Source organism: Antennarius striatus, chromosome 6, assembly GCF_040054535.1.
Source record: "Antennarius striatus isolate MH-2024 chromosome 6, ASM4005453v1, whole genome shotgun sequence".
Taxonomy (NCBI): domain Eukaryota; kingdom Metazoa; phylum Chordata; class Actinopteri; order Lophiiformes; family Antennariidae; genus Antennarius; species Antennarius striatus.
In genome coordinates this window covers 5,767,024-5,790,995 of record NC_090781.1, presented here as the reverse complement: position 1 = coordinate 5,790,995, position 23,972 = coordinate 5,767,024, and the positions used below count along the sequence as shown (strand labels likewise).

Sequence of the window (23,972 nt, the reverse complement as noted above, 5' to 3'; positions counted from 1 at the left end):
AAGAAGCGTATACAGGCAGGATGGAACGGGTGGAGAAAAGTGTCAGGTGTGATGTGTGATAGAAGAGTTTCAGCTAAAATGAAAGGAAAGGTGTACAAAACTGTGGTGAGACCAGCGATGTTGTTTGGTCTAGAGACAGTGTCACTGAGGAAAAGACAGGAGACAGAGCTGGGGGTAGCAGAGATGGAGATGCTGAGGTTCTCTTTGGGAGTGACCAGGATAGATAGGATCAGGAATGAGTACATCAGAGGGACAGCACATGTTAGAGGTTTTGGAGATAAAGTCAGAGGCGCCAGACTGAGATGGTGTGGACATGTCCAGAGGAGACAGTGAATATATTGGTAGAAGGATGCTGAGTTTTTGACTGCCAGGCAGGAGGCCTAGAGGAAGACCAAATAGGAGGTGTATGGATGAAAGAGGACATGAAGGTAGTTGGTGTGAGAGAAGAGGATGCAGAAGACAGGGTTAGATGGAGGCAACTGATTGGCTGTGACGAACCCTGAAGGGAAAAGCCGAAAGGAAAGAGAATTGCGGCAAAAAAGTCTCTTCTTCTAAAGGGTGGATTTATATAAGTATTGAAGACACATAACATGTTGGTCATGAACCTCTTTATTGAATGGACAGGAAAAAAGAACGACTAAAACGTAATCTTTTTATTTCAGTTTCTGTACACAAGAGACACATATGTGTTATTGCCCAGTGTCATTAAACAAAAGGAAATCATCAAATTTTACAGATCCAGTATGAACAAAAAGCAGCCTCCGTAAACATTTTTAAACCAACAAATAAAAAAACCCCATTTATTTGGGTGTAAAATACAGATTTAATAGAGTGCAAATTTTCGAGTTCAATACTGAAATGGTATACAGGCCAGTGTCACAAGAGGAATACTACAAAAATATAATAAAATGATATTCCTCAGTCCTTTGTCTCTGTCCACAAACAGTCAGGCTGAAACAGTTTGGCAGTTAGGATTGAAATTCCATATATACAAAATTAGAATTTTAATGACCTAGCTACTGTATGTACACTATCCAAAAGCATAGAAACAATGAGATAAACAAAGACTTAGGGAGCTGCATGACCGACATAACCAGGGAGCTTCCGATATAAGATAGTGATTATAAAGCAAATTGATACGCTCTGGCTGAGGGCGGTGATTATCATTGACCTGGACAATGGATTCACTCCCATCAAAGAACAAATGGCATTGTAACAAAAGCTTTACTGTGAGAACACCATCAAGGTGTCAGCTCCAAGCAGAGTTTTAGGAATATTGTTGTGACATTAACCTGTTGTGGAAAAAACTAATAATATGAAAACTAACTCAATCTATCAAATGATTATTTTCATAAAAATAAAACTATAAAGCATTGTTGACCTTAATGATGTGCTTTGTTGTTGGGTTTTTTTTTACCATGATTGAACAATTACAATTAAATACTGCCAGGAAGATTTCATGTTTTATCCGGAGTTCCATCTTAATATTTCCTTTTCTATGATATTACTTATTCCAGATAGACCAAATCCCTACAGTCACGTCATGATTGTGTTATTACATGCTAACAAAGGTGATGTGGCGCTCATATTCATTTACAAGACTGCATCCAGTTGCGGATATGGTTAACAAATAATTTATCCCTGTTGACAAAGCAATTGTATATGATAAAAATAGTATGATAAATTGTTTCATGAATTGCTCTGGAAATAACTGAGAGAAATACTGTATACAACGTGTGTAAGGTGTCATGAAGTTTAAATTATTATGAATTTTCAGTTTTCTGAGTGTAATTTTTAGGCTCTTGGGCTCCTCAAACATTCACAGAAATTGTCACTGCCACATAGAAAGACTTTCACTGCTTGTTTTTGTTGAGCAAAATGCATGGTCAGCTTTTCCTTACATCGCATGTGACCTAATCCAAATGTGAATACTTCTAGATGACAATTTCAAGTCATTGTCATTGTTCCACCTGTTGGCAACAGGATTCCTTGTGAGATTATCACAATTTTATCTTCACAAAATTACAATAATTTAATTCATTCACTGAGTTGTCTCCATTTCATGTGCTGATATACTGTAAACAATGGTGGGTGTGTAAGGAACACATAGTGAACAACAGAATGAACACATACTGTATTTCCACTTGTATGTGTTGATATCAATCAATCGGATGGTGGTGAACACTCAAATGTTTTGGTAACAGCAAAACAGAGTAGCAGCGAAATTAAGAAGGTTGTGGTAGTGTAACTAACTGCTCTGAAAACTTGCAGAAATACATACTAAATGAAAGACAGAACTCTTTCCAGATCTGAATACAGTTTTAATGGTGAACCTAAATGGGCATAGACCAAAGAGATTTGGTTTCACAAGTAATTTTGTTGAGATTAGGCCAAAATTATAAACATCATTCACCTAAAAATTAATGTACAGAAGTAGCCAGTCTCATGCTGTTGGTATGATGTTAAGGTTCAAAGCAGCAAAAGAATAGAATTGAGTAGAATCTGCAAATGAAATATCTTTTAATTTTTAACTAATAGAATCAATTGAGAAAACATGAAAACTTCCAGCAGCTCTTGCTTCAGTGCACACTTTATGCAAAAGAGAGAATTGCGGAAATTTTATTACCTGACAGCCTGTTTTTATCGGGTCACTATACATTCAGCATCAAACAAAGAGTGGGTGTTTTGAAATGTGGCTACAACATTTTAATATCTATCGACTATAAAAAAAACCTAATATATTACAAATTCTTCACAAGCTTTCAGCAATACAAGGTGACAAAGTGAAAAATAGAAAATATGGATTTGTGTCTTTTTAAAGAGAAATGCTCTGAGTGTGAATGAGCAAGGTAGCAAGCAACCATTTCACCTGCATCATACTCCATCCTCTTTTATATTTATACCTTACTGTTTTCTTAATTTTCACCAATGGATAAGTCATGTCAAGTCTTTGTCGTTCACATTATTAATCCCATTCATTTCACGTTACATAAGATCACATTGTAAGAGGACAGATACTTCTAATTGCTTACTACAGCAAAGACAAACCTGACAACACAGGTGTTGTTGATGATAAAACAATTGAGTTTCCCAGTTGCATGGCAGGACAGTACAAGTGGACGTTGTTGTTGTACTTTATGTAATCTCGAATTTCATGGTTAAAATCTGCTTTTTCATTTTTTTCATCGGTACTGTGTTAAAATCATCCAACCAATCAGACCTCAGTCTGTTGCTGGGAGTCAGTAGTAAAGGTCACACCTCGACGAGATTTGTCCGTATTATCATGGTCTCTGCTATTTTCAGAGTCATCAGGTCTGCGGGAGGCCGACATGTCTGAGTCTGATGGCGCACAAGTAGACAGTTGCAGATTTAGCAACACAGAAAAAGAATCATCAGTGTTCCTTTTCCCTGGATTTATCCCGCATGTGGAATTGCTGAATTCCCCTTGGTGCGCTTCAGCAAGGGGCATATGATATGTAGGTAGGTATTCACTAGGGTGGAAGTGTGGTCTGACAGGCTGATGAACACTCCCACCAGAGCTCAGACTGCTCTCCTTTGAGACTGGCGGGCTGGCTGGCATTGGACTGTGGGACTCAAGGAAATCCTCACTTGTGGGCAGTGGAGGTGGCAGCTGGTCTACACTCATAAATTCTTCATCATGGGGTGGAGGGTAGTCACTGTCAATGTCATAGCCCCCCAAATAGTAGTCGGACTCCAGTTCATGGGTGCTCCCTCCATGGCTGGGGGATGAGCGTGCTACATCATTACCAGAGCCTGGAACCTCTTCAATGTCTGAAAGCCTGGTGTTTGGCATCCAGTCAGATGTGTCCCAGTGATATGCTGGACAGTAGAAGAGGAACAATTAGTGACAATTCAGAGTATGAAAGTGAGCTTAACAAACTAGCCTAGACAATGAAGAGCTGTGCAACACACATGCTTTCCAAAAGCACACGTTAGATTAAGAAACATCACCATAGAGGTCTTACAGCTCAGGTGCATGAAAAAGCATAATCTGAAAAGAAAAAAAAAATGTTAGGTCTGTTCACGTGTGTGACATGCACAAGAGGAATTTTGTGTGAGTCAGCATGCTGAGCTTTATGGAGAACTGCAGCCCTCAAGCCATGTTGACAGCCTAAAAAAAGGTCAGAAACATTTAATTCTAAATTTTCTGAATTGGCAGAATAACAAAAGTAATCTGCAGTGAGCTGGCGACTCATACAGGGTGTATATCCCATGGGATATTTTCTTGGCTTTTTTAGATAATAATAATAATAATAATAATAATAATAATAATAATAATAATAATAAGATGATCGTAATGATCTCATCTTCAAGAAGATTAATTAATGCTTGTAGTGGGTTGCTGGCCCAAGTTTACCCTGCTCATACTCCATATATATTATTTATGCAGCATCAATAAATAGATTATCATCTTGGTTCCCATTTTTGCAGTCAGCCATACCATTTATTGACATATCCACATGAAATATGCCTAGCTTGGAGCAATATGCATTTATTTGTAGCAAAAATTTACATGTATCATAAAAACCTGGAAGTCAAGCAATGTTGCTGTTTACTCCATTTTCAAGGAATACAACCCTAAGTTTCTAATCTCCATCTGGAAGACCCTTTTTTGATAGATTTATTGACACACTAAAACACATTTTGTATTGAGATGCACAATTTACTTTAAATGGGACCCTATTAGGATGTGCTACAGTATTCACTTTGAGCACTGGAGTCAACGATTTACCAATATAGCAAGAATTATGGGGCTCATCTCAAATGGCTGATCTGAAGGGGCTATAAAAACTAGACATAAAGTTAACTGAAAATAAATGGAGTGTAGATCAAAAGCAATGACAATTAAAATACAGAGATCCATGCTTCAAAACAGAACATAAATTATATGGGGATTGTGGTTGTGAAACGTTAAACTAGGCTGGAGAAGAAAAAACAACAAAAATGATAGAACAATGAGTAAGAAGGCTGGGAAATCATATAAACTCTCACGCACATCACATATGCAGAAAATGCTCAGACTAGAAAAGGGAAATGTGGAAGTTAACTAACAAATAAAATAGGAAAACACAAATATTCAACAGAAGTAGAAATTACAACGTGTAGATATAATTCCAGTCACACTGCAAAGTTTTAAAAAAGGTTTGAATTTATGACTCTTACACATCAGCCTGAGATCAATGCCTGACAGATGGCAAACTAAGCGTCATGACAGTCCCTCAATTCTCTGATATCCTACTTAAAGCCACTACATATAACACAGCATATGATATTATTTAACTGTGTACTAATTATATAACCACTAACAAGTTAGGTTATACGAGATTGCGAAATGTAATTACCGGTATGTAATTTGTAGATAGCACTGTATCTTGCCGAAGAGAGATGATATCATTGGGAAAAAACCGAAGACATTTACCATCACCACGTACTCTGGACTTAAATCTAAATATCTCTGGTCTATTGAAATATTAACAGAAAAATCTGTTCTTTTGGCAAATAACCTGATACAAACATACTATTATATGGATATAATGTAATTGACAGGGCAATTAAAATGATGACATCTCTTCAGCATTTGTTGGTGTGTTGAAGGGAATATACTTGGAAATATTCAATCATCTTTACATAGTGAATCTGTCTTCAATCATGAGAGTAAACTGACTTCTTCCTATTTTTTTAGATAATAATAATAATAATAATAATAATAATAATAATAATAATAATAATTTTTATTTATATTGTACTTTACATTACGAAAATCTCAAAGTGCTACAAAGACAAAGAAAGCATAAAACCTATGGTGAAGCAAACTAATAAAACAACACAACCTGACAATAAAGGCATATATAAAAGGCTAAGGAAAGGTCTTTTTAAAAAGGTGAGTCTTTAGGCTACGTTTAAAAGAATCCACAGTCTGTGGCACTCTCAGATGGTCAGCGTGAGCTGACAGTGGGAGGTGTCAGCTCACCTCCGGAGGACTGCCCAGGCGTCCTTTGAGCAAGGAGCTGTCCCCTTTACTAGTTGCTCATTTGGGGCGCACCAAGAAGGAGCTGCCCGCCACTCTACCTTCCATTGAATGCCTACAGACCCCCTTGTGTGTGTGTAGTACAGGGGACTGTACCCACTAATATGTATGCATGCGTTTGATTAAGGATTAATACTAGAGTGTGCTCTTAATTTCCCTTCAAGGATCAGACAAGTTAGAAAATAAAGAAATAAAGAAATCAGTATCTGACGCAGCTGGTGGTAAATATAAGGGGGAGGTTGTGAATGATGTGTCTATGTATGGTTTTTCAAGACACAACTGAGACTTCTGTTTGCTAAATGAATACATTACAGAATTGTTAATATATTTATTTTTTCCGACTTCAATCATGCAATCCACCAAAAAAGCGTCAACAGCAAAGAAAAACTGTTCGGCAATGGCAGAGATTTGGAAAATGTGTCATGGATAACAGACTAATGACAATCTAGTTTGCAACACTCTAACTTTCACCTTTGTTTTGACATCTGCACTGTTTCATATCAGGTCAAGGGGATTGTATGTTCTCCATAGACTGATGATAACATAATGATCTTTTTATCCACTAGAAAAGCTAATTGCCAAATAATAACACGAAGTCTGTTTACCAAGATGGATCTGTTGAGCTGGTCACTTAACGTGATTGACAGAATTTTTTCCACCATACCATCTGGTGAGCGCCAATGCCCAGACAAGACTTTTATGGTTGGCTACATGCTGGACAGCTGGGATTCGTTCAAAACTATGTGTCTGGCCCCACTGGATGTGGAAGACATCAAGGATGTTTATATCTTCGCCTCCATGACAATCAGGATAACAGCACTGGGGTTTGGAGTTTTCATGCTGCATCGCAAGCTGAGAAAAATGGCAATACAACAGACCAAAGTAAAAGAGGATTCAGACCGAGCAGTGGAGGCAACAGCCAGAGTGCATGCTGCAAGCAAGGAGGCCATGATGCTGAGTGATGCCATGGCCAGGATGAGTGACCGGCAGGACAATGCCAATGCTCTGTTCAAGGAAGACATCACTCAAAAGCTGGAGAGATTGGGAAAACGTATGGAGGTGATGGCCAGGAATCGTGATGCTCACGCCTTGACTAAGAGTGTGTGAATGCACAGAATGCAACATCATCTCAGCCACACAAAACAAAAAATTCAATCAGCACCGACACCATACGATTGCTCAGACACATCACTTGGAAGGGATATCAAAAAGAACATTAACAAAATTGGACTCTTCTCAAGGACTGACAAAGACGTGTGCAAAGATGCACGCCTATTGGACTAAATGGATGATTTAAAACAACAACGCGCCAATATAAAATAATTTAAATATGACTTAAAATGTATATATTTTGTTGATATTGTGTTGCAATGAGAGAGATGTTGCTGATTTAGGGAATGGGAACTTTACAAGCCAATAGCTTCTACCCGTCAACCCTTTTTTTTCTCTTTTCGGATGTTGTTGTTGATGTTCCAACACTGATGAAAGTGAAGTCTGCTGTAATAACATGTCTGAAAAGAAAAAAATAAACGGAATAAATAAATACATAAATAAATTGATGAAATCAAAAAATTTCATCCAAAGGTTATTATAATAAAACTAATAGCGGGTTTATTTTAACTCTGCATATTTGCATCAATGGTTAAAAGTTAAGGAATAACACAAAAGCTGAATCAAGGCACAAATACTGAGGCTACTGACAACATTTCAAAAATCTAGAGAAACAAAGAAAAATGTATGATTGTTATATGAACATATGAACATTTTATCAGGTGCCAATAAAGTAATACATAAATACAGAAAACCCAACATTTCTGGTTCATGTGACATTAGCCAAGTGAATGTCATGCAGCCTGGAGTATTTTATGTTCCATAAAAGTATTTGACAGGTTAATGTTGAGTTCATCAAGCAGACAAAACACACAAATTACTATGCATGACTATGTCATACCAAGGTACAGTATATGCTGTCTGTCTGTCCTATTATATTTTGTTTCCACTTTGAAAAAATGTTTCCATAGCAGCAAAGCATCACATGGAATTTCTACAAAAACATTTTTTTAATCGTTTTTTTCCATGTCAATCTTTGGGCAAGTTCATCCTGGTAATTTTCTTTTTGCACAAAAATGTAAATACTACTCCATATTTTCCAAAGCACATTTTACAGACAACTTTTATATTCATAATTGGTGGCTTCTTGATCTAGGCCCTTATAATGACTGCATTTGTTTCATTTCCATGGAAACAAGTCGAGTTTTGGTGTATTCTGTGCATGGGATTTGCCACAATTTCACAGAAATGTATGTCCAAGTCTCCCATGTACTGGGGTGGTGACTTGACATTTAACAATTTTAAGCATCATCATCATCATCAACAACTTCATCCGCATTATCAGGAGTCGGGTCATGGGGACAGCAGCTTCAACAGGGAACCCAAAAGTTCCCTTTCCCATTTTTTCAAGTTTAGAGCTTTTTCAATGTTATGGAGGATGTGGATTATACCTGTGGAGTGATAGGGGGTAGTTTCATCTTTCAAGGACAAAGGATTATAAGGGAGCTTAAGATGATGTTCCCTGTGGGGTAGTGCAGGAATAAGGGGGTACAATGTCTATTGATAAAAGCCATCAAATCTCTCTATGTCCAAAAGAGCAGGATTATTGTTTTCAGACCAAAGACCATGGACTCAGTGGGTGTTTCTCATCCTGTTTGTTATATTCACTAGCAGGATATCAAAGTGCAGTTAAGGAAAGTTTGGGGAGCTTAAAGTTGTATTTCTGCTCTTCACTCATGATCTGGTTCTGTTGATTTCTATGATCTTCAACATGGTCTTTCTGTACCTAAGCATAAAGCAGCTGGTTTGAGAGTGCCTCCAAATTTGAGGCTATGGTTCTCAACTGGAATATTGTCAGCTATCACCTTGGTGATGGAGGAGAGTTGCTGTTTCAAGTATTTTGTTCACAAGTCATTTGAAAATAAAGTCTGAAATGGAAACCAGCTCTGTTGAGTCACAATTAAGAGATACAGCTGAGTTGGGTGACAAAAGTCTTGGTTCACCAGTTCATCTATGTTCAACATCAACTATGATCATAACCAGTCAAAACTGCTTATGACCATAACTCTTGTCATAAGCAGTTATTGGCGAAGAATTTGATGGTGTACAGGCAGCCAAATGAGTTTCTTTTGAAGTGTAGCTGGGTTCAGCCAGAGAATCTGTTTTTGTATTTGAAGACATGTCGTCTCTCTTCTGACTGTATGATGAACACACATTAACAATAAAGTCAAAAGGAACGGTTTGTTAACAAGTGGTTTCTTTGCCTAATTAAGCATCATGCGAGTTGTGAGTGTAATTATCAGTTTTATTGACTGAGGGTGTTAACGTTGTTTAATGTGAAACTTTGTGGGGACAGATGCTAAGACTGTGTGTGTGTGTGACAAGTGGTGGCCTCTTAGAAGGGCTTGTTTCAATTTTACACAGATGGCTACCAGTAATTAAACATAAGTACATATTTTTCTTTAATCCAAGCATGTACAGTATCTTGGGGGTCAGAGACTTTATCATAGCCGCTCCCACTCTCGGCAACACCCTCCCCCACACATCCGTGCCACTGATTCACCATTTTCTTTCAAGAAATAGTTAAAAGCCTCTCTTTCAACAAGCTTTTTAACATCCATTAAATTCCACCACTCTGTTCACCTGTTTTCTTTGTCTCGTATGTCTTTTTGTTTGTAAAACATCTTCACATTCATGAAAAGTGTGTGTGTGTGAGTACACTCACTGCAAACAAGATATACAGATAGACAGACAGATGGATCGGGTAAGGGAAAGCAAATAGCAAATAGTCACCTCTGTTGTAGGTTTGACTGTAGTCCATAACTGAGACTTGCAAGAGGAAGAAAATAAAAAAAGATAATAACAGAGGACTTTAGTTTTGTTGATGAATATATCTTTAGTTCAACTTGTACTTACACAAGAGAGAAGTTTGATTTTGCAACAGTACAAATGTGTTAACGGAAACTTGTTAAAATTTCACAATGGAACTCAGTATTTTACCCAAAAAATTTCATGAGATATCCCGAGCTTAAGGATATTTAATTAGAATACAAAGAATGACAGCAGACTATATGGTCAGCCCTAGAAATGACTTGATACTGATGTCTACTTACTGTATGTCCAAGGGGGAAGGTGTTTATTCAAACCTAAAAGTCATTGGTGAAATCTCCGAATGAGAAGATCAGTTAGATTTAGTAGCTGCGATATCACTAGAACGGTTTATCATCAATGCTTAATGGGAAAATATTGTAAGAACTCAAAGTCACACAGGGACTGATTATTCACTGACCATAATGCGCAAGGACAGAAAAAAATAACTCAAGACTAATATTAAACCCCAGCTTCCACTCCCAGTACCAGCTTGATACAGCTTGCCTTTATTGCATTTCCATTTCAAAAAAGTATTTGGTATCGGGCACTACAGTGCACCCTTGCGCATTCGCACATCAACACTTGCAACTTCACTTCAGTACAGAACTGAAGAAGCCTCTTGTATGAGAGGCGAAACGTCTTCAAGAAACTTTCTTAAAGTCCAGTGGATTGACTTAAACAGCTTTGCATAACCATGATCTGGATAACTGAGAACCTACACAGACATCTGTCTTTCATTATGTACTAAATTCTAGAAGTCGACAGATAATACAATAACAAGACTGAGAAAAGAAGGGTGGAGCACTGAAATGAGAGACACAAAGACATGGTACCTTCACTTTCGATAGTGTCGACTGCATCATTGACTAGTCGAATGACGGTCACTATGGAGGCTTGTAAAGAGGAAAAGGAGATGAGTTTTGACAATCACCATTTCAAGTGAAAAATGGTTGTCATATTTTCTTGTCAAGCATCACATTTGCAGCTTTCCTTATGCTTTCCCTGCCTGCAGAGAACACTACCTGATCTGATACTGACAGTACACCGAAGGGAATTTTGGGACCAGTGTACATCCAGTATTATTGATCCAGTTTGTGATCAATGAAGTATATCTTATCTTAAAATATTTGAAGATACTTCAGAAATAACAAAGAATAGCAGCATTGTGACATTAAATAAAAAAAACCCTATTAAGTACATTTGTACTGTTTCCATTATTAATCTACTTCATCAGACGTTTCAGACATTAAAAGGTGAATGAATGACCACTAGTCATTCAAAGCGCTATTGAATTACGGTAAAGATGAAATTTTTAACTAATCAACATGGAGATGTAAAAAGCCTAACATTTTTACATTTCTGTCAATCCGAGAATTAAAACAGTGGATTGAATATCAACCTAGAGTAGTACGTTAGGACAGAAGGACGTAAAGCAAAACAATAAATGACAAACAAAGTATGTTGTAAACAAGTCCAGCACAAAAAAATAACTACCAACATTACACTCTGAACAAAGTGGCATTTTAGAGAGTATGATGCTGTCAAAAATGTTGCAATACCATATACAGTACTGACAAAAAAGTTTGAAATGGTGGGATTGCATTTCTGCATTATTTTTTATATATCACATGTAAACAAGTATGAGTAATTTAAATGCTGCAATGGTCATTTCAAACAAATCACAATAAGTCAGACAGAAATGATAACTTGTTATTGGGTTAGCTAATCTTACAATTTACCAATAAATTCAAAAGTAGCTTGTAAAATATCTTATTGTAAAATATTTTTGGGTGAATATTTAAAATTGGATATATTATATACTGCTTTATTTCATTTCACTTTTATTGTAATTCTAGAGATACATCGTCATTACTACTGAAATAATTACTTCAATTAAAAAACTTTTCACTGGCGTAATCAGTGGATGCAGCAAATAACTCAGAATCTTGAATTTGCCTGATTCCAAATCTAATAAATACAATGAACAATAATGGACTACAGGTCAACAAAACAAAGAAACAAGAAGAAAAAATACTAGTTCTACAAAGTGTATCTTACCATTGTCATCACACGAGTCAGACTTGAAGGAGCTCAGAGATTGGACTTCTGAGTTACTGCCTTTGTTGCTCCCTGACAGACACATTACTTCACCTGCCATGTCAACCATTTTCCCTGCAAGATTCCAAGTGAGATGAAAATGTATAAAAACATATCAGAGGCACCTTTAAATACTGAAATGGAACTATTTATTCCAAGATGAGATGAGATTCCATGGTAGCTAAACACACTTATTTAGTTGTAACTATGAAGTCTTTAAACACAGTTTTGAGTGAAGTCATCTGGACATGGAAGAAAAGCTTTTAATGTTTTCTTCTCATCCAAAAGGCTTTGTCAGTTCTGAACGGCTGGTCAATAGTTCCTCTGCAGTGAAGATACTGTTAGGCCCAATGGAATCTTTATGACTCATAGTTTGTGTGGTGAGAGTGAATTGTAGATAGTGATCTGTGTGGGTAGGTTTCTGTACACTTCTGCACTGATGGCCTCATTGCTGATAATCTAGACTACAATCCAAAAAAAAAGTGTAGATTGGCACCTTAGAAGCTCAAATCCTATTTACATGTCTGGGGCGGGATGCAAAAGACACAGTATTCATCTGAACAACTGTCAGATGACTTCATGCTCTCAGTGATTCCAGCCTCACAGGGGTGAGAGTCTACGGCCCACAGGTGAAATCTGTATGACTGGATCTTTGTGTTGAAAAAGGTCACCTTGGCTTTAAAGAAAAAGCTTGAAGATGTTTCACTTCTCATCCAATATGCTTCTTTCACCGCTGAATGGAAACCTACGTGACTGGGTTTCAATGACTCTCTAGGGCCAGTTGACTTTAGACTGGAACCAGTAGCCATTCAAGCGTCAAGCTATCGTTAATCTCTTTTGCTTAAAAACATGAAAAGACGACCAATATTATTAGTAGTTTATTGATTCAAGATTTGAAGAATTTTATAGATTCAGGATAGACAACTATAGCTATAAATATATAATTCAATTCAGTTGGTACTTCAGTCAGGGGGGGCAGCGGCTCAGTGGTAGAGTGTGCGGTAGAGCGGGTCGTCCTATGATTCAAGATCAGCGGCTCGATTCCCGCTCCCGCCCAAAAAACACCTGGAGTGTGAACTTACAGTGGGAGGTGTCAGCTCACCTCCGGAGCACTGCCGAGCTGCCCTTGAGTAAGGCGCCGTCCCCTTTACAAATTACGAGGGGCGCACCATGAAGGAGCTGCATGCCTACAGGCCCCCTTGGGTGTGTGTGCTACAATGAGTGAGTACAGGCCCCTATCACACACACACACAAGAGGGCCCCTACTCACTGATATGTATGTTGCGTTTGAACCACTAACTATAGTGTGAATTCTTAATTTCCCATCGGGGATGAAATCAGTATATAAACAAAAATATATAGGGACACTAATTAAAATAATTCCCTTACATCTGCTAGTACATTTTTTGTCCCTTATATCAGAAACAATTTTTGTAGTCATAAAAATATGTAAGATTTGTGTTTGTATGAAGAACTGCTCTGGTACTCTAATACAAACACACTACATCCACATACAATATGAACCATATAGTTCATAAAACTGCACACACTGCACACATAAAAACTGCACACACTTACCCTCATCACTATCCCATGTGTTCTTTGGTATGGAGTCACAGTCTGAGTGACTGGGCGACACTGGTGGCAGGTTGGGAGCCACACTGCAAACCACCACTCCCCTCCTGTTGGTTCCCGACAGGATCCTTGGTGATTCAGGGTGAAAGGTGTTCATTTCGGTTTGCTCCACATTCCGCCCATCTACCATCTTCTCCAGTTTGGACTGTGGCTCTCCTTGGAAACAGGGTTTGTATGACATGGGCTTCACAGGAACCTGTGGAGGCCCCATTGTCCCACCCCCTGCTAATACAGAGGGCCCCAGTTCTGCGTACAAATTGATAGGTTCTCCTGGTTTGCAATGTAATGTTTTAAAGGGAACACCATTGACCTTGTTGAGCAGTGCTGCCGTAGCAGGATCATGAACCAGAGAAAGGTTGTTCCGAGAGTAGTTCTTTTGGAAGACCTTCTTCCGGAAAGCAATGAAGAGGATAATGAGGGTGATGATTACAAAAAGCACAACAGTGATGCCAATTAGCTCCTCTTTACCAACTACTGTATGACCTGCTTGCATATCCGGGACAACAACAGGTCGCAGGCTGCAACGCTGGCCTACAAAGCCTGCTGTGCAGTTACAGTAGAAGGAACCGTGAGTGTTAATACAGACACCAGCATTCTCACACTCCCCCTCCGGACTGCTTCGGTCGCATTCATTTACATCTTCTTCACAGCTGCAAGACACAGGGATAGAAGAAGAGGGGACACAAACAGTATCAGGTAGGTTCGTGTAAATAGCTCTGAATGGCTGTTATCTGATCTGACTGTGTTTGGCCAGCTGAGTTGTGCTTTAGCACAAGTCTAAAAACTCATAGAACAAAAAGTCACCAATATTTTTCATGTGAGTAGTCAATCTAAGCGCAGACTCCAGACTCCTATTCACTCCCTTCATCTATGATTGCACCCATATCCACTCCAAAACTGAGTGAAGTTCACTGGGTGGCATTATAGAGGCCCTGGCATCCAGCAATGAGATGTTAAAACAATAATTTGTTTGTGAATACCACAATATCTAAGGTGGTCATTTTAGACTGCAGACCACTACGGATGATTTAGTATTAGACTACAGCTGTTCTGGCAGCATTAACAATTATTGAGCAAGTGAAGACTGAAAATGTTGTCTTAGATGAAACCGGTCCGTGGCGCAAAAAAGGTTGGGGACCACTGCTCTATAGGGTTCCGGTCAAGTAAGTTGGCTAGTCAATCAAGCACATGGTCAGCAAAATAGTTCCAATCAGTTTTAAATAAATAAATAAACAAACATACAAATACTTTAATAATCCACATAGGGAAATTACTTTATTTCCACTCTAAATAATCAGACGTTTGTGTGTGTGTCTATATATATATATATATATATATATATGCACACACACTCACATATATATATACTGCCACCCCAGTAGCTCAGTAGTTTTTAATACTGTGGGCAGATGCCAAGTCCTGCTGGAGAAATAAATCAGCATCTCCATAAAACTTCTACTCAAATCTCCTGGCAGGCAGCTGTGTTGACTTTGGACTTGATAAAGCACAGGCGCCTAACACCAGTATATGACATTGCACTGCAAATCATCACTGACAGCGGACACTTCACACTGTCAGTAATGTCATCCAGGTCAAGTGAGATATCTGTGTTGAAATAAGTCAAGTCCTACAGGATCAGCTGTCTTTATTCACAGCTCTCTCCTTTCTTCCTCCAGTCTATGAACATTGACTTCCAAATGAAATACAAAATTTATGCTTTGGTATAGCACAGTCAACAGCCAGCCATTTTAGTTCATGTGGAAGTACAAATAAACCTTGGTTTTCGAACGCTTTAGACATCAAACAAATTGGAATTCGACCAAAAAATTCAGAATTGTTTTGCTTAGAAGTCGAACAAAATTTGGAACTCAAACGCGAAACAAACGCCTTTTTGGGGCGACCGTGGGTTGCCCCAAAAATATCGCCGGTCATCCAATGATTTAAGATCAGCGGTTCAACTCCTGCTCCTGCTTCCTAAGTCATTTTTCGTTGTGTCTTTGGGCACGGAACAAATTGTGGTCGGAAATCGAGAATAATAAGAATACAGTAATCCCTCACTTATTTGCGCCGCAAGATGCACGACTTCACTACATTGCTGATTTTTAGTAGGTAGTCACGTGATACCGTATGTGCATGCTATTGGCTGACAACATCCGTATGTGCACTGTGTTCTGAGACTCACAGAATGCAGTGCACATTCGTGTATTAAAGAAACACTTTTCTTTAACCCAAAAGTATTTTAAACAGTCTATAAGAGTGTGGGAAAAGGTAATACAAATATAAGGTGGTTTAATATCAGTCTGAGGAGGGTTCATAAATGCTTAAATTACTGTAAATAACAAAATAAATAGTTCAATACTACATCGCGGACTTTTGTTTTTTGAAGGTGGTTCTGGAACCCATTAACCACGAGTAATGAAGGATTACTGTCTACACACTTTTTCACTTTCTGAAACAAATGACAAAAATTATTCAACTTTTTCATGATATTCAATTTCCTTGGAATGGGACGGTGTATTAACAACAATAAAGTGTCCAATCTGAATCTAAAGCCTCAGTCAACCTCTTCCACTATCCTCTGTTGATCAAAATCGAATTATATTTCATAACTATCACAAATCCATTTCATTCAGTTACTGTGTCTTTGTTTTTAGGTCCAGTTAAAACTCACCCTTAACAAAATAATCTGCTCTGTGAACACACCAAATACAGCGTTTAGTTTTCAGAGTGCTCTGGTAGACTAAATAAATAAATGTAAATGAAATTACATTATATTATATGAAAGCATTGTTTACATCCACATATTGGTCAAATTACTAAATACTTATTAATGCTGTTACATTCTTATTAGAATGATATACCACTGTGGCTAGGTGCAGGAGGTGCTAATGAGAATAAAAATACCTATTGCTGTATAAAAGCCCAGACCTGACTAAATATGCAGGTTAAATTCAGCAATAGTCACAGCGCAATCTAGCTATAACAACTTTATGAAGCAATATTGTTAATTTAAATATTCTCTAGCTGTGCAGCTGTAGTAGGTGATGTTGAAAGCAGATCCAGAATAAGGAAAATGAATTCCACTTTTTCAACTGAATTCTTTCAAGAGTAGAATTCCAATTATGTCTATTGTTTCACAGTGGAAACAGACATCTAAGTTACATAATCGCAAAGTGGGACACACAGACATAGATGCATGTAGAAAAGTTTTTTCGACTGTAACTCACGTCAGACCCTTGAAGCCCCTCCTGCAGCTGCAGAAAAAAGCATTGCCGATGGGTTTGCACATGGCACTGTTCTGACAAGGATTGGGAAGACATGCCGCTATCTTAATCTCGCAGCGCTCGCCGGTGAACTGGGGACTACAGCTGCATGAGAATCCTGGCAAGCAGACAGGGAGTTCAGACAGAATTCAAATTACCTGTATTTTCTGGGCTATAAGCTGCCACTTTTTTCATACAAGCATGAGACATAAATAAGAGATACTGGACAGAGATAACGAACAAATATTTTGCACATCACGCACACCCTTATGATGGGAAACACACAAAGAAAGCCACATGATGCAGCTATATGTTAAAGTCAATTGATCTAGCTGTAGAAAGGTAGAAAAACTGCTGCATGTAAGCTTGGCATCAACAAATAGATGTTGAGACTTTGGAGATGGTAGTAGTGTTTTACTGCTGTATTACAGGCGCTGTTTGGAAAAAAAGTGGGAATTAAATGTCTCTCATGAGACAAGACATTGTGTGGCTAAGAGAAAAGCGTGCTCAGCAGTACGGAAATTACCACTGCTTAGACACGCACGCACGCACGCACACACACACATACACACACACACACACACACAACTCATTGTCCCTCTGAGACCATTATTCACACAGCACACTTGCCTGCACACTTGTAGTGTGCAAGTAAACTTTGCATATCTCCCTTGTTCTTAAAAATGGGCACCAGCACACTTCTCCATTTCTCAGGCATCTTCTATCTAAGATCCTGTTGAACAACCCAGTCAGAAACTCTACTGCTACCTCTCCTAGACACTTCCATATCTCAACCGGTATATCATCAGGACCTAGTGCCTTTCCACTCCTCTCCATCCTCTTTAATGCCCTCCTCACGTCATCCTGACTAATCTTTGCTACTTCCTGGTCCACACCAGCCACCTCCTCTAGTTTTTGTTCTCTCTCATGTTCCTCATTCATCAACTCTTCAAAGTACTGTACTCTTTCCATCTTCCCATCATACCACTAGTATGATGTATTACTTTATTAATTAAATAACATCATTTACCAAGTATTTTTTGATCACAGATTACAAACTGACCAAGGCCCTCAGGTTATAGCTGGATCTAGAATTTTAGTATTATTAGCAAGGTTGGCTTCAGGGACCGCTGCCCTGTTTTAAGTACTGTACCATTCAATTGCAAAGCATATTAAATTTACTTAGAATAAAATCTGTACGTAAATAAAATGTTAATCCCAATAATCTGTTGTCTGCTATCTGAGGATGTGGTTGTCAATGAATTGAGTTAGCTTGGAGTGAATGTTGGTGATGAACACACACGCACGCACGCACGCACACACACACACACACACACACACACACACACACACACACACACACACACACACACACACACACACACACTGTGCGTTATCTGTGGTTCCTGTGTCCTACCACCAGAGTGCAGGCCTGCACAAGTAGCTCCATTACGGCACGGCTGCCGCAGGCAGGCGTCAGGAAAGAGGATGCAGCCTAGCTTTATTTCTGTCAGTCCCACAACCTCTGCATAAAGTGAGCGTTTGTTTTGCAGTGGCAGTTCATTGTTGTTCAGCATAACTGAGTCCAGGCAGCCCTGGAAGCCTTCAAAAACCTGCAAGCCCTTCTGGGAGTCCATAAAGGTGTGAGGGTTGGGGTGCTGCACCTAAGGAGAGACAGGTCAACAATTCATAAATGAAAGACGTACTAATCTTTCATCTGGCCAAAGTCACCCCATTTTACATATATTAGAACACAGTAAATCTTGTATTTCGGGGAACATCCTAATGCTGTGATGTAAAATATTTTTCCCCTCAAAAGTGCTATTTATGAAGGCAATTTATTAGTTTTCCTTACTGTTCACATAAAACTTTTTTGTCAATCCAAGAAAAGTAACTTTTTGTCAACTAAATATTGAACATGGACTTTTAATTAAGTCAGGCTACATTGTGTTAGTTGGGCTTTTTTCAAAGTACATATTTAGATTCCACTTTTCTTAAATAAAACTTTACAAAGGCATAAATGTTCCCATTGTTTTCAGTTTGTAGAAAGAAATGTGTCTGTGCACATGATATAAATCCATAGAAGCTATGAAACATTATGACTTTTGAAGGTAACAGATCCCATGACAAATCGGAAAGGGAAAAATGTGACCATGCCCGGAGGAAGCCCGGGGCCAACGTCTGGAGCCAGGCCTGGACGGAGGGCCCGCCAGCGAGCGCCTGGTGGCCGGGTCTGCCACGGGGCCCGAAAAGGCAACGTGGATTCTTGTGGACCCTCCACCCGCATGGCAGACCGATGGGATCGGGTGCGCTGCCATATGGGTGGCAGTGACGACAGGGGGTCACGACGGACCAGACCCGGGCGGCAGAAGTTGGCTTTGGGGAAGTGGAATGTCACCTCACTGGCGGGGAAGGAGCCGGAGCTTGTGTTGGAGGTGGAGCGTTACCAGTTGGATCTGGTGGGGCTTACCTCCACGCATAGCCTCGGTTCTCGATCCAAACTCCTGGATAGGGGTTGGACCTTGTTTTACTCTGGAGTTGGGTCAGGCGTGAGGCGCAGGGCGGGTGTGGGGATACTCACAAGCCCCCGGCTGAGAGCCGCTGTGTTGGAGTTTACCCTGGTGGATAAGAGGGTCGCTTCCCTACGCCTTAAGGCTGGGGGATGGGGGGGGGTGGGACTCTGACTGTTATTTGTGCATATGCACCAAATATCAGTTCAGAGTATTCGGCCTTCTTGGGGTCCCTAAATGGGGTCCTTGAAGGGATCCCTGAAGGGGACTCCATTGTTCTCCTGGGGGACTTCATTGCACACGTCGGCAATGATGTCGACACTTGGAGGGGCGTGATTGGGAGGAATGGCCTCCCTGATCTAAACCCGAGCGTTGTTATGTTGTTGGACTTCTGTGCTAGTCACGGATTGTTCATAACTAACACCATGTTCGAACACAAGGATGCTCATAAGTGTACCTGGTACCAGAGCACCCTGGGACAGAGGTCAATGATTGCTCTTGTGATCGTATCATCTGACCTTCGACCGTGTGTTTTGGACACACGGGTGAAGAGAGGGGCAGAGCTGTCAACTGATCACCACCGGGTGGTGAGTTGGGTCCGTTGGCGGAGGAAACCTTTGAATAGACCTGGTAAGCCCAAACGAGTAGTGCGGGTGAACTGGGAACGTCTCGAGGAGGACTCAGTCCATGAGGCCTTCAATTCACACCTCCAAAGGAGCTTCTCCTGCGTCCCTGTGGAGGCTGGGGGCATTGAACCTGAATGGTCGATGTTCAAAGCTTCCATTGCTGAAGCTGCAGCTGAGAGCTGTGGTCTCAAGGTCTTGGGTGCCTCAAGGGACGGTAACCCTCGAACACCGTGGTGGACCCCGGTGGTCAGGGAAGCCGTCCGACTGAAGAAGGAGGCCTTCAGGGGCCTTCAGTCCCTGGGGACTCCTGAAGCAGTTGCAGGGTACCGACAGGCCAAAAGGACTGCAGCCTCGGCTGTGATGGAGGCAAAACAGAGGGTGTGGGAGGAGTTCGGAGAGGCTATGGAGAAGGACTATCGGACGGCACCACAGTTGTTCTGGAGGACTGTCCGACACCTCAGGAGGGGGAAACGGGGGACCATCCAAGCTGTATACAGCAAAGATGGGACACTGTTGACTTCGACTGAGGAGGTTGTCGGTCGGTGGAAGGAACACTTTGAGGAACTCGCGAATCCAACTACCCCAACTGACCCGTCCTCTGTTACAGAGGCAGAGCTGGAGGATGATGGGGGATCAGAGTCAATCTTTCGAGGTTAAGTCACCGAGGTAGTTAAACAACTTCACTGTGGCAAAGCTCCGGGTGTTGATGAGATTCGCCCGGAAATGCTGAAGGCTCTGGGTGTTGAGGGGCTGTCATGGATGACACGCCTCTTTTAACATTGTGTGGAAGTCTGGGACAGTGCCGAAAGAGTGGCAGACTGGGGTGGTGGTTCCGTACTACGGATAAGTGGTGGATGATGGATGGATGGATGGGGATACATTTCAAAAGTTTAAATTCAATTAACAATGTAAAAAAAACCCACAATATTAGCAATTGGGGCGGCAGTGGCTCAGCGGTAGAGCCATCGTCTTGAAGACAGGATCGCCCAGCCATCGGGGGTTCGAATCCCGCTCCCGCCAGAACATCCCCCGGAGTGTGAGCTGATCGTGGGAGGCGTCGGCTCACCTCCCAGCCACTGCCGAGGCGCCCTTGAGCAAGGCGCCGTCCCCCCTACAAGATGCTCATTGGGGCGCGACCCTCATGCGCGACCCGTCACTCCACCTCCGTTGTATCACTGTATGTCCTCTTATTAATTGCATTCCTACAGGCCCCTAGTGTGTGCTGTGTTCAGGGGCCTGTAACCTCTAACCCATGTGTGTAATTAACACATATACTGTATATGCATGTGTGAGTGTGAGTGTAAAAAGAATTTCCCCAAGAGGGATAATTAAAGTATAGATTATAATTATTATTATTATTATTATAATTGTACTGCGTAGTCTACCTATTGCTATATTTTCTTCAAAGTATCCCACTGCTGCAGTTTTATTCTATTACTTATCCATCAATTTATTTTCTTTTGGCTGAGATGACTGATGTTTTTGTATTTATTACTTTATAATTTGTATTTCATTATTTCATCAAAATGACTGTTACTTGCTGATATTGTTTAATAACAATATATCACTCATTATTATATGCAACAATAACATATGATGGAATTACATAATGCCTTTTCCATAGTGGTTAAAAACAACTAAAACAGTAAGAATTTATATGTACACAGGTACTTCTCAGCTCAAAATGTCTGTAGATATTTCTTTAAGACTATGCAGAGGCTCCAGTGTGTAACCTAATGAACTGACCAATGCTCCGAAGTAGATGGTTCTGTCTGGCGCGAGTGTTCGTATGAATGAAGATCCACGGCGACGCTCAATGTAGCTGTCATCAAGAGCTAAGCTGCTGAAGTTCTGACTCAGCTCCAGGGCGACGGTGTGCCAGCTTCCATCATTGACGACACGGCCTGAGATACCCAACGTGTCAGGAAACTCCTCACCTCCACCACTGACGAGACCACAGGTCTGCTGGAACCACAGCTTTCCCTCCTCCAACTGTCAACAGACAGGCAGATATTCACACAAATTTATGCACGTTACAGTCAATTATTAAAGGCATTTATGAAATTTATCTTGATTATTGCAGTCAGAGTCAAAAGCTCTTGTTAGGATCATTTTCATGGGATGCATTTCCAATATCTAAAAACTGACATGTCAGCTATTTGTGTTTAACAAGTTTCTGTGCTTAAAAATACCAAAAATGTCTGGGGATGTTATAACTCAATACAACAACTAGAAGCAAATGTGGTAATTGATCAAAGTGGCTTTCAACATACAAAAATCTTAAATGGCATCTTAGAAAAACTGATGTTTTCTGCAAAATAAATCTCAACTCATAGTCAGACAACTCATATGTTTGACATGTTGAATTCTTCCATCTGTTAACAAGCTTTATGGAGTCACTGATTTATTTTCCAAAAGGACTGGCATTCATATTCATCTGTCATGGCCATTTTCTTGATGAACCATTGAATTGTTAATGTTTAATCCTGGACTGTGGCTGTGATGCTCATTGGTCCTTGACCTCCACTTTTTTGCTGTCTGTACAACCTCAAGATTACAGACTTGAGCAGAAGCCCTCCGTGCATGTGAGGAGCCTTCTTGTCTTGATCTCTAAAGATTATACCTCATCTGGCTGGTGTTTATATCTAGTTATCAGGTTTTCACGTTACATATAGAAAGTTAGATGATGACTGGCAGTGCGTCCGTGTTCGCAGCTAGAACATGTTTATACCAATCAGCTGACTTCTCAGGACCTGCCTTATTGTACGGAGGTACTTGGCTGTGGTCTTCCCTGTGGTCTTAGTTTGCAGAATAAAATTAATTTATAACACGGATAACAGGTAAAGATGGAACAGATCAATCTATAAGTGTAATAACCTTTGTATCAATATAATTTACTGATGTAAACAGTAACACAGGATGTTATACAATTTCCATTCAAACACACATGCACGCTCACACACACACTGTAAAACTACAAATATTTATAACACACTAGTGCAGTGCCCATTTTTCATTATACTCAATGTCAAGCAGCAAAAATAATGACTTATACTCAGAATGTATGAAAACACATGTCTCTATTAAATGCTGATATGAAAAAGTTTCATCAACAAATATGGCAATAGTTGAGGAGGTTGTGATTATATATCCACCAAACGTAAGCAGCAAAAGCAAAGATAATTAAGCACTCGCCAGGGCATGATGCAATTTCACTTTATAATTTGCATAATTTAATGAAAAATGTATAACTTTAATAAGGGTCAGAGAGACAAACAGACAGGGCAGACAGAAAGATTATTCACACAATAGTATGATGATACAAGTTCAGAACCTGAATTCACCTGAATCCTTCCTGCAGAATACCCTGAACTCAGACCAGGCAAATCCTGGACCACACGTAAAAGAGCTGTGTAAGCTTATCAATGACATGTCTACTGATCTGCAAGGTATAAATCTTGTACTTGTGTTGATTGGATAACATCTTATTTAACAAAAGCTTTAACATTTTAGGATTCAGTTGATGTTTGCAGAACAATGGCCTTACAAAATGATTATAAAATTATAAGTATTATTATATTTGATATACACGGACATATTGTGAAATGGTGTTACATTAAACTAGAGCTTTGCTGTCACACGGTGCTTGTATTTATGTCATGATTTTATATGCAAACAACAGGGACCAGTATTCAACAATACTACTCTACTACTCAAATTCTAATTTAGCAGTTTGCCAAAGAAGTTTATTTATATAGTGTTTATGAAATTATACGAGAGTATTATTATTAAAAGTACTTAGATTTTCCAATTAACAGTCCAAAGATAGGTACAATGATTCTTCATTTATTATCATATAGGAAAATAACAA

General features: G+C 39.7%; 1 protein-coding gene across 1 annotated transcript in view; it reads right to left on the bottom strand.

Annotated features, from left to right (window-relative positions):
* Positions 1-611: 611 nt before the first annotated feature.
* Positions 612-23,972, bottom strand: part of LOC137597162 (protocadherin Fat 3-like) — a 137,962-nt gene continuing 114,601 nt past the window's right edge. Inside the window, exons 24-31 of the mRNA XM_068318131.1 lie at positions 21,848-22,093; positions 18,383-18,629; positions 16,930-17,083; positions 13,646-14,352; positions 12,029-12,142; positions 10,804-10,863; positions 9,893-9,928; positions 612-3,840 (exon numbers count right to left, since the gene is read on the bottom strand). Of these exons, the coding sequence (XP_068174232.1) occupies positions 3,215-3,840; positions 9,893-9,928; positions 10,804-10,863; positions 12,029-12,142; positions 13,646-14,352; positions 16,930-17,083; positions 18,383-18,629; positions 21,848-22,093 (2,190 nt within the window). The 3' untranslated portion in view covers positions 612-3,214. The remainder of the gene's footprint in view (positions 3,841-9,892; positions 9,929-10,803; positions 10,864-12,028; positions 12,143-13,645; positions 14,353-16,929; positions 17,084-18,382; positions 18,630-21,847; positions 22,094-23,972) is intronic.